Source organism: Scomber japonicus, chromosome 7, assembly GCF_027409825.1.
Source record: "Scomber japonicus isolate fScoJap1 chromosome 7, fScoJap1.pri, whole genome shotgun sequence".
NCBI classification, from domain to species: Eukaryota; Metazoa; Chordata; class Actinopteri; order Scombriformes; family Scombridae; genus Scomber; species Scomber japonicus.
The window spans coordinates 25,692,470-25,707,187 of record NC_070584.1 but is presented as its reverse complement, the minus strand read 5'-3'; the positions used below and the strand labels follow the sequence as shown (position 1 = coordinate 25,707,187).

Below are 14,718 nucleotides of genomic sequence, written 5' to 3'. Positions count from 1 at the left end.
CAATTGATAGGGAATTTAACCACTTAACACACGCCCCTGTTTTTTATGCTGTTAGCCTAAACGACATGCCCAAGTTGTGAGCAGCACAGATCCCACATAGTTTGAGACTCAGGGATGTGTCTGGTATCATTGGAAGGTCATACACCGTTGGAAACCTCTGACTATTGGCTAAAAGGTTATCAACTTCATTTCACCAAATATTTCCATAGGCTAGAACAGCAGTCAATCAAAGCCATGTCGTCATTGTTGTCGGTCACATGTCCTCATTGGCTTTGGAGACATGTACTGCCTAAACCTAAACACCGATTGGCTTGTGTGTGGTGTCGTCAGAAGCAGAAGAGGCTCACGGTCGTAAACATCTAGTCACGTGTACTCTGAGATGGACGTGCAGGTCAGGAAATGACGTCAACGGACCGTATGTGGTTTGTTATTTGTGTTATTACGTTACGTGTTGGACTAAATACATGGACATATGGAGGAAAGTATTTCGGTTTTATGGAAACGGATTTCATATTTCACAAGAATGGATATTTGGCGAGCTGTACAGAAAGTGCTGAGTCATAAGATGATCGTTGTGGATAAAGGGAAGACTTTGAAGGTATGTAGGCATTATAGCTTTTCTTACTTAGCTCAGGGGCTAGCCGAGCTAATCGCTAATACTATTACGGCTGTGAGCAACCATATAAGTCGTGAGTGGTCTTGAATGAATCAGGACAATCTAAGCTTTCCAACGATGTACGGCATGAATATATATGTTTAAGGGTTGGTGTTTAAAACATCCAGAAGAACTTGTGGCCACCTCCTAACATCCGTCCCGTTCCGTAGACGGAACAGCGTGCGTTAAGTGGTTAACCAGCAATGTTTGGTTTGCCAGAGCTCACCACACCAAAGGCCGAGTCAGCTAACTTTCCAAATGTTATTGGATTGTATGGATCAAATAATGATAGTGAAACAAATGATTTTGCATGGGTTGTGATACTCAAGACAATTAATCATCTGTTTTACAGCCACAACAGTAGCAACCAGCTCATGCATGTACTCTATAACTAGGTAACTACTATTCACAGAGGGGGGATAAAATAGTTACACACTGTAGATTTAAGTAAATAAACTAGCCACCCAAAAATTTTGGGCATAATGTCTGTAATGTCAATTGCTGAATTGTAATTTGACATGTAGCTAATTTTATACATTTTCATAGTTATTGAAAAGGTCGTTAACAATCACATTTGGAGTAACTTCATAACCTATTTGAAGGGGCCTGCCATGTAGCTACTGTACGAAGTGCTCCAGCGGAATGATGTTAATGATGCATACTATACATGCTTTTAGACAAATTAATCATGTTCACTTAATACAAGATTAATTATATCCATGGAAATTGAGGTAAACCGCTCACTTAAACATTTGAGTTTTCCCTGCAAAATGTCTATTTGGTCTTCCTACAGGTCATGTAAGAAAGTAAGCAAATACCATTAAATTTAAGAAATGTGAAATGCTCAGGTTTCAGATTTAATTTGTGCTTTGGAAATCTGGATTAATGCTACGTCAATCCAAAACTAGAAAGTTAGCACAATAATCTACAGTCTGTCTCGTTAAAACAATAGTGTTTATTACCTCTAGCTCATCTGCTGGATGTGAACAAGCTTTGACAGGGTGTGTGAATTTAAGCAAAGTATCACATAGCCTCATCCAAAAAAAAAAAAAAAACTTGGCATATTAATAGATGTAAAGGCTCCACATGAGTCATCACCATCTTTACACTCTCCATTTTCCAGATCTGGAGCCGAAGTGTGCAGGATGATATGTGAGGCCATAAAAACTGTTCAGCAATGGGACGAAAATGGGTAAGAACGTTTCTGACCACACAGCTGAACCGAGCAGTGAGAAATAGAGGCTGGATTGTGTCCACAGACCGCTTTGTATCCTGTCATCCACCCTTCATCTGGCTCTCAATCAATAGGAAGACAAATACTCCACAAAACTTAAAAATTCTATGGCCCTTTGTCCTCTGAACTTTATGTTTGATATAGAGACTATTTGGACCTTTTGTAGGTTTTGAGAAATACTCAGGATGTTAAAATGAAATATGTTTATGATTTGACCTTAAACAACTACAAAAAAGTCCTATCAATGCCTCATTTGTCTCTAGTCCATATGCACTGCACTAAGAATACAAACAAAAGGAGGGAAATGCAACATGGCTACACAATCAAACCCAGTGATATTTTGTGCTGCATGTGTTCAACTGCAAGTAATTATTGTTCTGCCTCCCAAAATGTTTTTGAAGGCCTGATAGAGAAGAATGGGAGAATCAGAAGTTGCCTCTGCATCATGGCATTATTTTACATTTTCTTGAGCCTCTGAAAGGTTTTTAACAAAAAACCAAAACATAAATCTCAAGAAATGTAATCTTTTGAGGTGTGTAGTGTATTTGTTCAATATTATGGTATGTGCAAGGTATTGGTTTTGTCTGCCTGTAGTAAAGTGTTCCCTTTTCTTTTAATGCAGGGAGACAATATTATTGGCCATACTTGAAAGAATCCTTCCATCCTGCGTTTGTTGTACATTATCACTGATTGCAGTACGTTCCAAAAAACACCTCGTGGGAATAGAATAACGTTGCAACATGTCATTTGAGAGGTAAGCCCATAAAAATGCAATATGTAGCACTGAATTAAACTGTGGGTTAGACAAGAGTGGGTGTGGGGAGGAAAGGGATGCAGTGAGGCCAATATGGTCTGTCAGGCATTTAATGATGTCTAAACTGGGATGGAAACTGTTTTGAGTTATCCGCTGATTGAAGAATGCGTAAAGTGCTAACACATTTTTCAGAGGGACGCAAGGAAAACGAGATAGAAACACAAATGATTAGAGTCATCTGAGTATGTGGAGAAAAAGAAACAGTTATGGAGAGGCATAACAAAATGCCGAGAAGATGTGGCAGATATTTTTGAAAGGCCATCGACACCGTCATCCCTTCATTCTCTCTTATTGACTGAGACATCATTGCCAATTCTTTAACAAAGAGCCTCCCTGTCCATGTGCTGTGGCCGCTGGAGGAAGCCTAAGGGATCTGCTCTTCAAAGAGACCTTCAGAGCCCTAATCCATTCCACCATGAAAGTTAGATGACTTTCACCATGCATGGTTGCAATTTTAATAATCATATCCTACTTTAGGCAAAATGAAGTCGATAGACATCAAGGAGAAAAAATATGCCAATGTCAGAAATAATCTCGCTACTTGATGGGCCCAGCGGTGAGATCTTCCCCCTCCAAAACGCCTTCTACTCCTCTGAGGCTCCTTATTACAGAGAAAACCACCTAAACACAGCTTAGGTTAAATTCATTTGGCTGCTTAAACAGCAAATTTAAAAGGGTTCCTCAGTAAGAAACACAGCTGACATATGATGTACATTGCCTCACACAATTCTCCACACTGCAATCAGTCATGCCCAATTTCTTTTGGTTTGACAGTTATTTACAGATATTTTGTTTGATGTCATTCTCCATGTGGCCTTTTGTTGTGTTAATTGAAATGTTTTGTGGAGCTTTGTGCAGACATTTAAACACACAGCCGCACACACTTCTGGGGTGCCACTATCTTCCTGTGGTCCAAAAGAAGCTCAAACTCACCAGAAGTAGGCACTCAAACCACTTGAAGTCCTTGAAATTGCAGCTTTCAAGGAGAGGTTAGAGCCTGGAGTGTACATATTTCAATGTTACGTGGCTTTCACTTGAAACTGATTTAAATAAAAAAGGTGTCTTTTTAAAAAATCACAACCACTGGCATGAAGAGTTGTTAAGTTCAAACTATTAAAAGTGAGACAGAACTCTCACTCATCATTAGCAAATGAACTGCAGTCTCTGTTTACATGCTGAATTGCTTGAACTGACCGCAGCCCTGGTTTGGATCAGAGTTTTTGGCAGCTTTTGCAGCCTGCTGCTTTGTATCCCCGAACCCCCCATAATCGCAATATTCTTAATTTCCACAAACATTTAAGTAATGGCGGACCAGGGACACTGCAAAGATGTGTTGAAATACAGTAAGCAGTATTACAGGAATTTCTGAATGGTAAATGGACTGCATTTATACAGCGCTTTTCTAGTCTTCCAACCACTCAAAGTACTTTACACTATATGCCAACATTTACCCATTCATACACACATTCATTCATACACTGACGGCTCAGGCTGCCATGCAAGGTGCTAACCTGCTCATCAGGAGGACTTCTAATGCTCATTCACACACACACTCACACAACGATCGCCCAAGGACACTTCAACACGAAAACTGGAGGAGCTGGGGATCAAACTGCCGATCTTCTGATTAGTGGACAAGGATATCGAATTATTGACAGTATCTAAGTGTGTATAGAGGAAAGGAAGGAAAGGAAAGTTATGAATAAAAGCCCTGGTCTCGGACCATTAGGCCTGACAAGGAGGAAGGACATTGGAGGTGAAGCCCTAACACTTGTGAGCAACCCACTACAGAGGCACCCAGGCCACCCCTCTCTTCAATCAAAAATAAACCAGTCTAAAGCATTATTCATACTTGTTATTTCTTTGCTCTGTAACGGTTAAATCAAAACATAACTTCTGAGGGGATATTTCCCTTTAATGAGCAGGGGTAGGTCACAATATGAGAGAACCGGAGATGCTAAATTACTACCATTCTTTTCCTGCCCAAAAAAATGACGGTGTTAGTCTTTCAAAGTGCTCTGTATGTGCAGACTCACATGCAGAGACAAAGTATGTGTCAAAAGCCAGAAGTGAGTAGAGTAAAATGAAACAAGGTGTGGGGTTATAGAGGAGAAGGTTGGGTGGGTTCATAATACTGTAAGGCTCTGGAATTAATAATTCTATAAAGGTGCGTGTGTTTGTAGCCGTGCTTAACATGTCTGCAGGCGTGATTGTTCAAGGCACAAGAGATCTCGTCTTTTACGCTCACTTTTCCCTCTCCACCATTCATCTGTCTTTGTCTCTGTACAAGTAATGCATGGAGGGAAATCAATTGAAGTTCACTGGGTTAAACATTTGGATATGGCTTTAATATGGTAAGTAATTCATGTAGTTATTATACAAAGGCAACAACTGTAATCATCTATTCAGCTCCAGATTGTCTCATTATCAGATCATCCAGATCATTCAGATCCATTAACAGTTCTCTATTATGTCACATCACTCTGGACGGTCAAACAAGAGTATGTGTAGTTGAAGAAAAAGGCATATTTTCACACGCTTGGATCGAGCTGTCCCTGGTAGCAATACAGTAGTAGTAGTAGTACAACCCAGTGTCATGACACTTAAAGTCTGGACTTACATTTCAACAAACCAGGTACAGAGCTAAGTGGATAAAAGCACAGTGATCATTTTTTCTGAAAGATCTTTAAAAGTAGTAGTTATACTAAAATAAATCATTATTATTACTTGTATGGGAATATACTTAGAAATATCACAAGTGCAATAAAGCATATGACTGTGCTGAATCCACTATTCACAGTCCCTGAATTCAGTATTGGTATATATGTGTGCTTTTTTTCATTTGCGAATATTTTCCCCCTTGTAAATACTGTACCTTGTAAATCAAGTACAGGAGACAGCTTGAGGCATGAGTCAAATAAACAGCTTCTTAGTGCCTTGTGGTTACTTTATAAATACACTCTCTGATCTTATTATAGTGCCCATAGCACACCACATAAAAAATTGACTTCATTAATTAATTTTGTTATTATAACAAATTAAGTTTGGGAATGCAATGGGGACTCTACAACAACTATCTATCGTGAAACTATCATACTATAACTTCTGTTGTATTGGGTTTTTATACTATTCCTTTAGAATTATTGATGTTTCTTCTGAAGCTTATATGAGGCTTCAGCAGTCTGAGTTAGTCATGTCAAGTAGATATCTGCCATAGTTACAGCCTTTTTAGCATTAGGATCCTTCTTTATGTTTCCTCTGACAGTGTTGAGCTGTGCTGGAAGTATAGTAACAAAAAGAGGGACTTTGGCACTAAAAATACTTCAATGTTGGTTCAAGTAATTTGGATGATTCAAATTGCAAGCTTCACATTAACTTCAGATAAACTTTTATATATATTTTGCTTGTGGTTTTTGGCCCCCATCACTTAAACTGTAAGTGCTTTATGAATGGATCTTCTGATGGCCAATTTAAACAGGAGTAATGATTATGCAAAGAAAAAACAATTACAATGTTCTTTTAAGCACCTGACTATTGTTTTAAGACAGACTTGAAAAATTATGAACCTGTCCTTTAAGAATAAATCCTTCATAGGAGGCCTGAAAGTCCAGCGTCTCCCTCTCTCATCGTTCCTGTAATGAACACAAGGTGGCGACACATGGCTAATCAGAGCCATGTGGCTCTTGTGGGCGCAGAACTCAGTGAAGTTTGTAGGAAGGATTGCGCTCAGTTCGGGAGACAGACAGACAGAAAGGGCAAAGTGAGCTGCGCTCCAGCGAGGAGGGAAAAGACAGAAACCAGGAGAGACAGCGACAACTTTCTTCCAGACAATTATATTTTTATCCAGATAGTTTTGGTGAACTTGGAAAGAACGGCGGAATAAAGCGCACAAGTTACCAACACACTGTATTTTGAGTTCAATCACTTTTTGGAGGGGCTCGAAATTAAATTTTGAGTGTAGTGGATGTTAAAAGCGGGCGAAGGTTAAACACAGAGCCGGAGGAATGTATCCAACTCGGGCAGCAGCGAGCCAGCGTCTCTGGAGATGTCCAGCCTGCGCTCTCTGGATCGCCCTGCTTCTCCACAGTGTCCTGTACCTGAGCGCGTCTGGTGAGTCTCAAGACTTCTTCCTTCCCTCGGAAATCCTTCTCGTCTTCCCTGTGCTTTCTCTGCTGGCTTTTCTCACTCTGTGGTTCATCCACACACGCGTGAATTGAACGATGCACTCTGTCAGCCTTGACGAAAAGTCACCGCAGTTATTTCTACAGTGTGTTTTGTGCGCTCAGTTTATCGCAGTTTAAAGACATCACCACAATGGGGAGACATATTTTTAAAATCGGTCTGTTTGTTTTTGATATAATCTCATACATGTAGTTCAATCTGTTGTTCCATACATACAAAGCAGAGCTGTTCGCCATCATTCAGCATCCCCTCTCATGTAAATGATCTTTGGTTTTTAGATTATCGTCCTATTGTCATTCTGAAGCCTCTGCACGGGGAAAGACTTGACTCCATTGACAGACAATGGGGGGCTCTTAACTAGTCAGCTGGATAGCTATTGTGCCCCTTAACCTCCCCCTCTATAATTTGGGTCAATTTAAAGATAAGGGATACATGAAGTCTCATTTACAAAGCAAATACTGCCTGTTTTAGGAAATAAGATGAGGGGAAAAACAGACCAGTGTGTGACCTCTAGTGAACCAAATCTAAAACAATCTCTAAAATATAGCTTCAGTTTATTTTTCTGTGTACGTAAACATTTTCTTGGAATAATATACGATATCTACAGCCTTCTCTGTAGCTGACTGTGTGGTACTCACATTTTAAAGGAAGGGGTGGCCTGATGTCATATGTAACTGGACATTGGTTGACTAATATAAGTATGATTGAATTTGGTTTGTATGCAGTTTGAATTATTTATGAAGCTGCTGGGGGAAAGCATTTTAATTGTTTGTCCTCTGGCTTCAGAGTGTATAGTAAGTATAAAACAGTCCTCCCCTCCCAAATGTGTAGTGATGAATTATCTGCGGAAGGGTTTTTCGGGTTTGTTTGGATTATCTCTGTCCTCCTTAAATACTTTTATGCATTATTTACAATGTAGGTGTACAGTGCATGCTGTGTTAAGCATAAAGCTTTCTGCTGTGGCCCTTCCCTTGCCATCCCTGTTGTCTCTTAATCTTCCACCCTCTCTTTTTGCTCTGAGGCAGGGATAAATGTTTATACACATTATTGAACTGGATGATTTAGCTATAATTTCTTCAAATTAAGTTTTGTGAGAGAGAATACGGAATGGGAGAGAACGAGGTCCTTGTCTTTGAAGCTACTTTAGATCTGGAAAGAGGCAGCATTCTTTTCCATGCAAATTGCATAGTTTAGAGGCAAAATCTACCCTGGAAATTAAATTTCAAATGCTAATACTCTTATTCATGAAGCAAAACTGATTATGTTTTGCATTCCCACCAACTGCTGAAGACTAGAAAGTTGAGAATCAGAATTCAGAGATTCTCCGCAGCTGCTCTGAATGAAGATTTTGATATTGACTTGAGAATTGAGCTATGGACATGAAAATTACATTAAGATGCTTTATTGCTCCTTTGCATCCACACACTCGATCTCCAATTCACAGCAAATGAAGCAGTTCCAGGATAAGTTTGCAGGTTATCACAATGAGAGTATTCTTTCCTGGCTCACTGGAATGGGAACAGTCAGGGAGAAACAACCGTGTGCTTCAACTGTAATCAAATGTGAAGAGAAGAGTGATCAGTGGGCAGTGGCTGCAGTGTGGAACCATCTGAGCAAACATGACAAAGAAGAAACTGAAAGGCGTGGTTGCCTGTCTTTATTTGCGGTCTGACTTACTGATCAGCAAGCGAGCTTCCAGTCTGTGGTCACTGGACTGTCATTAGTCCATAAACCAGTATTTGTAGGAACAATTAAGGCTTCCACTGATCACTACAACAAGCGTCTGTTCAAATTATTTGGTGTTTTGTTGACATTGTAGGCTTGACAAATGAATAAACTAACAATAATAATATGCATGCAAGAATGATTTATGTAGCACGCATTTGAAGCAATTTGTATTTTATTTGACCATGCCCTTGGCTTCTATTGATACATAAAACTGGGATAGATTGGCTCACAACATGCAGTCCAAACCACATGCTCTTCTGCCAGCTCCTCAGTGAGCTAAACACTTCCAATAAAGATTAAAGAATAACCTTTGAAGTTTTTCCTGGAGACAAAAGATACCTTAAGCAACAGTCAAACCAAAGTTACTGTAAACATGATTTAGTTCAGTTAAAAGGACATTGGATTCACAAAAGTATACACTAGAGCTGCAGATAGGGTGCTTTTTGCAGGTTGCAAAATGTGACGCAGAGCCTTTTCTGTTGAAGCCTACAATTTAAAGAAAAAGCTACTTGCTGCATCTTTTTTAAATTATTGTTAGGCAACCACTGAATCACCTGTCCTTAGCCTAACCATTTTTTTTTTTGCTGGGAAGTAAACTTAATCCAGGCCTGCTGTCTTCTATTCAGATCATGTTAACTACAGTAAGTAAAGTCATATAGCCTCATTCTCAATTCAAAGGATTGGACAGTGGGAAAAAGTGCAAATTATGTTGGTAGTTTTTTCAACTCGAGGTGTTCAGGGAGCTCATGCAAAAAATGTGAGACACATAAAGCAGAAAAACAGGAGGCGCTCAGCAACGGCAAAGCAGCGAGTAAAAAATGTCACTCTCATTGAAACAATTACAAAAAGCTGCCCCACACCGCTAAAAAGCAACTCTGTCTGATTGAGGCTATAGAAGGTTTCATTAGTAAAACACTAGCTCCAGATAGTTAGTAAATTGGTAAGCTTCGTTAACAGTACTATGGTCTAAAACTAAGTTCTACTAAGTCATAAATCAGCTATCACGAAACAGGTGTAAAAAGAGATAATATTCCAATAAAGGTTCTTGTGGAGTAGATAAACATGTGTCAATATTTGCCTGGTCACCGATCTGATGTTTGGATGTAACAATGTCAGTTAAGCAGCAACTGTAATACAGCTGTGTCAGCAGGGGTTGCTATAGCAACATAATGTTCAGCTGAAACCAATCACTGCCTACAGTGCAGATATGCTCCTCAAAAACAATGTTACACTTTTTTTTTGTCTTATCTTTAGATACTCGCATCTTTTCAGCTAATGTAAGAGATCAAGTTGAGGCAGGAAATTGGATAATGGGTTTGGACATGTTGTGTTCCCGTGATCACTCTAAAGTGTCTGTTTACATGCACTTTTATCAGCACTCAGAGTCCTTCCTTCCCTTGCCAAAAACAACTTTGGCATCACTGTCACCCTCACAGGTGCTAATCTAAACAAGGATGAGATCATGTTGAACAGATCTTGAGATTTCATTATCATCTTTTAATTAATCTTTTCTAATTGAAGGTTGACATCCCCCCCTCCCTCCCACCAGGAATCTAACGATGCCAACTGGGCCTTTTTCTTAATCAATTAACGTGAAACTGAGCCTCGGTTTTGCATCGTGTAAATCACATTCCTGCAGATTTGGGACCAGTAAATGCACCGTTTATTTAAACATTTGATAGGTGCGCCATCATTTTAAAATGGTCACTGTCATTCCATCTGTCAGACTGTGCCCTTAAGTGCCAAAGTAATAATCTTTGTCATGCTCATAAAAATAAATTGACGCCAGTGTTTTCCAACTATATAAACTGTGTAAATGTTTCTGAACGTTGGTAATTCACCTCTGAGTATAAAAGGTCCTCTACAGAGCAGAGAGTCTACGTAAAATCTGTTTACAGTTGCATTTAGCCTTTTAATAACACTCAGGAAGGCTATAAATCATGCCGGGTGGAACTGCCTCTGTACAGTTTTCAACAGGACACACTGTTGACACTAAATGCACTTCACCTCTGGAAAAAATCCTCGCTACTACTGGCTGAGTGTGTAAGAGCTTGTCCTGCTCTCCCTGCTACCGAGATGTCTATCTTAACTGTTGTATGTCTTCTGGCTTTTTCTCAGAGCTTCACTAAGGGACTAATTCACAGGGAAGTTAAAGAGACATTAGAATAAATGGTAGCACTTACATTCTTGTTAAATTTGTGCACGTCAGTCACTCCCTCTGATGATTTCTTATTTGCTCAGTGCTTTTTGTCATTTTGATATTGCCTTAATTCGTCCGTAAAGTGTGACTCTATTCAGTTTATAACATTTTATCCAGATGCTCTGGGAAATGTAGGGTTCCCTCTGGGTCTGAATGGTACATCTCTTTCAGACAGATGACTCTGCTGTGTTTAAAACTCGACTCCCACTCTGCGCAGTGCACGCTACACTAACTCAGGCATCAAGTGGTGTGCATCCCTAAAAGCTTTTGGCAGACACAGAAGAATGTGGCAGGAACTGTATGTGTGAAACAGATGTATGGTCTTTTTCTGGACAGGGTGGGGTCGGTGGGGTTGGGGGGGGGGGGGGCGGTTGATTTTTCTTTTGAGACAGTTCGACTCCATTTTGAGTGTGTGAAATGGGAAGAAAGTCATAGACATTAATTTAATCAGCACGTAACCATAAATCATACACTCGGACTCTGTTTTATGTCACTGATTTAAAACATTGGTGTGTAAACCACGTCGTGCACTGGCAATTACCTACTTCCCACTCGTTATTAAGCACATGTGTTTGCCAAGGCTCTGTGTTGCCATGGGGCGAACTGTTTGGAGAATATTGTGTGCTAATTGTTTAACTGATGTACAGCCAACGGGCGATTTACTTTAACTGCAACAGAGACTATGCTGAACCTTTTTTTTTTTTCTCAAAAATGTATCAAATAACTAATGTTCAGTGTCTCTAGTCTTCTTTCTTTCTCATTGTGGTTGCTGTTTCCCAAGCTGGACTACTCCTATTGATTACTATGGAATTCACAAGATATGAAGTTTCCTTATGATGTGTGATTAGTACAGTTGTTTTCCACTGAGTTGCTGGCTGGAATGTCCTGATGTCGTCAATGCTTGGTTGACAGAGGAATTTCGGAAGGAGCCAGTTTTAGGTTTTCCTTCTGTGTAGATCTTCTCTCTGCCAAGTCAGGCAAAAGCCTTTCTATCAATGGTAAGAAGTGTAAATTTCCTGCATTTGTGTAATATTGGCAGAAAATGCTCATATTTCTTCAAATCGGACTCTTGTGGAGCTTGCTTGTTTTTTAGCGGTCAGTGTGCCTTGGAGAGGCAGCGTTTAATCAAAGGCTAAACACAGTTCACTCTGATCCTTGCTGGAGACGTTTGATAAAGTTTCTACCACCACAAACTGTAGCCGAGCGTGAAAACCTTTTTCCTGCAATTTACTGTCTGCACAGGAGGTCAGTCAGACTGTTGGAGAGAGAAAAACCTCTACAGGGTTCAGGGAAATGTGGGGCTGGATTAAGAGGAGGAACAAAAAACATTGGTTCAGGTTTTAGAGCTGCAGTGGAGAAGCCAGTGTGTAGATGACAGTGTGGCACCTCAATGGTTTTAACAGAGGGAACGTCTGGACCAAGTCGAGGAAAAATCTGTAGTAAGATAGCATTATTTTTTTGTTTAAAGTGTTTCATACAATAACAGACAAAAATGATATTTTCCCTTTTCCATCGATATACGCCCAGCTACAAATTAAATTGCTTTCTACACCCTCCATTCAATACTTTCTATGTTGATGTCTTTCGACTGCTGTCTGGAAGACAAATTACTCCTGCCACATAAAAAATGTTCTCTGCTGTACTTTATACACACAACACAATGAGTCCTTTGCTGCAGTTGTAAGGCAAGCTGTAAGTGTGAGAGTGTGCTGATGACAAAGTGACACTTTAATGAGTCTAATGGAATAAGCCACACATACTGCATATCAATTTCCCATATGGACTTGGCACAGTTTAGTGTGGAGGACTGCAGGGAATAGTAGTGGCTTAAAGAGCTCTAAATTTCATTGAGACCACTCTTCATTGCAGTTTTATCAAATTACTGCTTTGCTAGCGTCCTCCACTAGCTTTGCACCAGCTTAATATGTGGAGATCATGCTACATTTCATTTAATAGGGGGTTAGGATGAAACATGGCTTTTTAAATTCCCCTATATGTGTCAAAGTAAATCTTTTTAAACCCTGTTTGCATTGCATTAAGGACTTCAGAAACCCCCACTGCAAGCAGACGGGCAGATCTGCCTCCACCCACAATTAGGCCTTTGTACAACACCACACTCCCCCCAAGGTATTAAATACCCCAAACCTTATGGACCACTGTGCCAAAAATATTAGTACTTATTTTCAACAAAATACACTTATCAGTCATTGCAGGAATTCTTCCATCTCATCAGCTTTATTCCTCATGGATATGCTGCTGCTATATTTCTGTCCATATGTAAACGTCTTTTCATGTTTTCAACATGCTCTTTCTGTATCCTTTTCACAACATTTCTTAAGTACATGGCTTAAGCAATTAGTTTCAGAATGTCACACTGAACAAAATGATTTATATAATTTAAGTGAATTTATATGAATGAATGAACTAACACCACAATGTACTGCATGTTAGTTCCTCAAAGTGTGTTGTAAGTAGTGCACACGAGCAAAGTTTTTTGCCTGCTGGAGGATCTGAGGAGAGTCAGCCCCACCGTCACCCCATCATCATCAGCATGATACCAAAACTCCTTGGCACTCCTCTTATCTGGCTGGCACAAGACAAGCGCTGGCACTGTCTCCCTGTTTTTCTTATTCCCACTTTCTTGGCCATTCTATCTCTCCCTCTCTCGCTCTCTTTCTCTGTCTCTCACACATACACATACACATACACATACACACAGACACACACACACACACACACTGCCCCATTCCCCGCTGACTATACAGTTCACTTTGGCTGTGGAGTGGCTCTTCCACTTGGCCCTTCTTGTCTGGCTGACTGACATGCTGCTCTTGGCAGTGTGTTTACTCAACAATAACTGAGAGCGGGGGAGGCTCCACACCCGTCCTCCCTCTCTTCAGGGACACAGTGGAGACACAATGATAACTGCTTATGCAGGCTGTTGTTTAATGCTTTTTCAGTATTTAATTTGAGTAACAGGCATCTTTTATTATGTCAGCACATGTAGAAATACTTTATATTTTTAGTCATGCATTCATTAAATTATCAGGATAAATATGGGAAGAATTTTTCTGTTCAGTTTTCTCAATATCAGTCTTGATATGCATCTGTGGCTCTACATCTGTTCTTTTGCCCACCAGTTCCTGATGTTATTCTGCAAAAGCAATGGACCATCATCTCCACTGAGACATTTGTACAAACATATCACTTTTTTTTATTAATAGAACATTATCATTATGTATTTTTTCTCCAAAGTCATTTTTGGCAACTCCAATATTCAAATGTTCTGGTTCTGTGATTTGCTTGTCAGGGCTCAGGTCAGATTTGTGATTAATCTGTATCACTTAGTAATTCTGGAAGTTGTTATGTGTGTGTGTGACCTATAGACAGACGTGTGCGTTTGTATTGATTTGTAATTGCAATCAGTAGCCATAGAAACTGTAATCCTGTTGTAGCTTGAAGTTGAGGAATTCTGTCTTTTGAAGATTAGTTCCTTTAAATGGGTTTTAGTTTTAAGCTTCTGGTTGAACAAGCCTACTTTGGCCACCAAATAGAATTGGGGATCTGTTAAAGTAATAACAACAAGATTGCAAATGTCTAAGCCGTTTTCAATTCCATTGTTTTCAGTGGGAGAGTCAAAGTCAAATCGTTTCTTCAGCATTATTTGAGGTCACAAACTGAGCTATGGTCGACTCTTGTAGATTATCACCCAATCAAAACTTTTTTTTTCAATAAACTGCATACTTAGATTATGTCGTCTCATCAGAGATTTTTACTTGCAATGCAGCTCTTGAATGTTGTCGCCCACTTTCTCTTTTCCCTCCTCACATCAAGAGTTTGTTTGCTGTGGGTACTGACTGTATGTTGTGTAATATGTTTTTTACTGCTCCACTGAAAGTCTGGAA

General features: G+C 39.7%; 1 protein-coding gene across 1 annotated transcript in view; it reads left to right on the top strand.

Moving 5' to 3' along the window:
* The first annotated feature begins 6,707 nt into the window (after window positions 1-6,707).
* ror1 (receptor tyrosine kinase-like orphan receptor 1) overlaps window positions 6,708-14,718 on the top strand; it is a 126,517-nt gene continuing 118,506 nt past the window's right edge. Inside the window, exon 1 of the mRNA XM_053322231.1 lies at window positions 6,708-6,813. Coding sequence (XP_053178206.1) covers window positions 6,708-6,813 — 106 coding nt within the window. The remainder of the gene's footprint in view (window positions 6,814-14,718) is intronic.